General features: G+C 39.9%; 1 protein-coding gene across 1 annotated transcript; it reads right to left on the bottom strand.

Annotated features, from left to right (window-relative positions):
• Window positions 1–1,918: 1,918 nt before the first annotated feature.
• On the bottom strand, window positions 1,919–2,875 carry OR4E1 (olfactory receptor family 4 subfamily E member 1). The gene has a single exon (XM_081506136.1). It carries the CDS (start codon window positions 2,873–2,875, stop codon window positions 1,919–1,921), a length of 957 nt encoding a protein of 318 aa, XP_081362262.1.
• Between the last annotated feature and the right edge of the window lie 775 nt (window positions 2,876–3,650).

Genomic DNA, 3,650 nt, shown 5'->3' with positions numbered 1-3,650 from the left:
CAATGAATTAGTTTTTATACTATGCACAGAGTTATCTTTGGGAATGAGACTACTCTGTAATTAGTACTGTCTGTTGTAAGTTAAATTGTGTTGCCAGAAAACCTACAGAATACCTTAATACCATGATAACCATACTTCTGTACAACCGAAATGGCTTAAATTTCCTTCTCAAAACAACCCTGGCAAAAGTACTGTAAAAACATGACATGGGTCTTGTGACCCACAAATTTATTGACCATGCCTTTACTGATTGCCTTTGAAAGCCCCCTGCATTTAAGCATGCCCTTCTCACTGATGGAGTCAGAGTGAACTATTGGGTCCCATTTTGCCATGCTTTTTGTACACAGGTAGGAGACACTGTTGCCTGAAATAACCTCTTCATATCCCCTGTTATCCAGTCGACTCAGCACATTACACTCAGAGTACAATGTTCCATGACATTACAATGTGTGTCACCACACCTAGACCTAAGATGCTGGATTATAGAACTGTGTTTTATTCAACTTGGCATTTTCTCCCAGCCAGTAGTGTGATATTGAGTGACTATTGTTTAGTAACAAATGCTGAGCTGAATGAATTCTCTACATAATAACTAGAACAAATTCATTTAAATACAAATTGTGTCATGTCTGTTCTGTGCTTGCACCATTCTGATAACTTCCTACTATACTGAAAAATATTCCAAACTTCTTGAGAGGACATGAAAGTATTCTTTTTACTTCTTCAATATCATCTCTCACTATTCTCTGCCTCACAGTCAAAGTTATAAACACATTGGTCTTTTACTTCTTGGAACAGGCCAAGTTCTTTCTAAACATCAGTCTTTACATCTGCCATTTCCTCTGCCTAGAAAGTTCATCACCTTTCTTTTCTCATGGTTGGCTCTTTTTTCATCTTTCAGATCTTAGCTTAAATGGCATTTCCTCAGAGAGGCCCTTCTTAACTAGGCAATCTAGAGACAGTCTCTTCTATAACTCTCTAACAGCATTGTCTTTCATGGCATTTGTTATGATCTGTAATTAAAATTTGTTTATATTTTGTTTTCATTTAAAAAAAAATTTTTATTTTGTATTGGAGTATAGCTGATTGACAAACAATGTTGTGATAGTTTCAGGTGAACACTAAGGGACTCAGCAATACATATGCATGTATCCATTCTTCCCCAAGTTCTCCTCCCACATATTTTTGTTTTCTATTCTCACTAAATTCTAAACAGCATAAAAGGAGGACTATGTATTTTATTTATGATTACGAACCTAGTACTTAGCACATAATAGGTGCTCAGTAAATATTTGTCAGATGAATGGATAATAAGATATCCCCATTTTATTGTCTTAATGGAAGAATTTTTCCTGAACACTTGAGGATATCAACTTCAGTGGTTCAAAGTCTTCCTTCTACATTACTGAAGTCATTTGCAAACTTACTTTGCTTGCTTTACCAATGTTTGCAAAGCTATTTAGGCAAGTGTCTGAGTGAATGATGTTGGCAAGTGCTGCCCAGAAATCTGAACATTTGTTTAGACTTTGGTTATCACCCTAACACAAAAGCAGGGATAGGAAGCATGATGTAAGGCAAATAACATGTTTGTGTTGATACATTTGGCTTAACATCCTGCCTTCATCATTTCCTAGCTGGGTGACCTTGGGCATGCTGTTTGCTTTTTTTGAGCTTTGGCTTCTTCATGTGTAAACAAGCTTATACACACCTCACAGGGTTGTTGTGAGAATTAAGTAATTGCACAGTGCCTAGAACAATTTCCAGCCTGTGGAAGGTGTTAAAAATCATAGTAATTGCTATGATTGTCAGATATTGGACTGGAAGATAGTTTTACAAGTCATATAGTTTGATAAATGTGGCTTGTAACATATCTTTGCAAGGCATTTCTTTAATTTGGAACACCAAGCACCGTAAGGGCTTAGACATTTTCATTTTTTTCTCTTCCCTCCACTGTCCCCATTAACTTGTTCAAGGTGTTTTTCATGTCTTCATTCCGAAGGGTGTAGATGATAGGGTTCAGCAGGGGTGTGACAGCGGTGAAAAACACAGACACCACTTTGTCCTCTGGGAGGCTGGTGGATGGACGGGAATAGATGAAGATGCAGTGTCCCAGAAAGAGTGTGACCACGGTGAGGTGGGCTGCACAGGTGGACAGGGCCTTCCGCCGGCCTTCTGAGATCTGCTGCCTCAGACGCACGAGGATGACTGCGTAGGACACCACAAGGGCCATGAAACAGACCACGGAGATCAGCCCGCTGTTGGAGATGATGAGAATCTCAATGATGTGGGTATCAGAGCAGGCCAATTTGATCACCTGAGGCACATCACAGAAGAAGTTGTCAATCTCATCAAGATCACAGTAGGGCAGCTTGATGGTGAGCGAGGTCAGGGCTATTGAGTGGATGGTACCCCCTGTCCAGAGGGCCACAGCCAACAGCACACATACTTTCCAGTTCATCACTGTCATGTACTGCAAGGGTTTGCAAATAGCCACATACCGATCATAAGCCATGACAGTGAGGAGGAAGATCTCTGTGCAGGCAAAGAGGTGCAGGAAGAACATCTGAGTTACACAGGCATCAAAGGAGATGAGCTTCTCCTCTGACCACGTGTCTATCAGCATCTTGGGGACAGTGACGGTGGAGTGGCACACATCGATAAAGGATAGGTTGCTGAGAAAGAAATACATGGGGGTATGGAGATGATGGTCATAGATAATAGCTATGACAATGAGGATGTTTCCAATCAGTGTCAGGACATAGAAAACAAGGAACATGGCAAATGCAGCCATCTGGACATTCTGATTTATAGATAAACCTCTAAGCCGAAAATATGTCACTACAGTTGTTTGATTGAGTAGAACAGCCTCTTCCATTCTCACTGTTGGACACTCCTGTCAAAAATTAGAAAAAAACCTCACTTAATATCTGCACCAATCATTTGGCCACTTAGGTTCTTCTGTGTTTATGACTTATCTCCATCTAGAACTTTTAGTGAAGTATCTCATTTTAAAATCCCCATTCAGCATCTTAAATCATGCTGGACACATAGTAGTTGCTAAACACACACTTTTGGAACAAAAGAATAGAAAAAATTGATTCACTAAGAGATGTAAAACAATCTTGGACAGGGAGAAATCAAATAACTTATTTCTCCCTTGTTGTATAAAATATCAGTGCTTAGCTTTAGGTTACAGATTTTTATAGGAGAAGAAATGAAGATTCTTCTTATCCTCAATAAGTAATTTTTCCAGGGTTATACAAAGTCTGACCTTGAACATAGTTTTCTTTATTGTCCTGTTGACCACATGCTCACTAACCCAAACCCTTACTTCTTTGTTTGCTCTGCCATAATACCCTGAGACTCTAACTTCAGTGATCTAGATTTCAGAAGGCAGAAGATTTTCACTAAGCTGCTGGCAACGTGGCTGAGATGTTCTTTGAGCAATACTTTAGAGGAGGCTGGATAGAACCCAGGAAAACGTAGGAAATCTAGGGAGCGTACAGGGAGGCTTGCTTCTCCTCCACCTCTGAGTTGAGGACAGACTTGCTCATTCTTAATCTGGAGGTCAAAGTCCAGGCCTAACAGCATCACTGTCTTGGCTAGATTACCCTCAGTTCTCTTAAATTGCAATTGTCTTGTCTGACTTA

Source organism: Giraffa tippelskirchi, chromosome 7 (genome assembly GCF_054371585.1).
Source record: "Giraffa tippelskirchi isolate mGirTip1 chromosome 7, T2T-mGirTip1v1.2.pri, whole genome shotgun sequence".
In the NCBI taxonomy this organism is placed as follows: Eukaryota; Metazoa; Chordata; class Mammalia; order Artiodactyla; family Giraffidae; genus Giraffa; species Giraffa tippelskirchi.
This window is presented reverse-complemented; position numbering and strand designations above follow the sequence as displayed.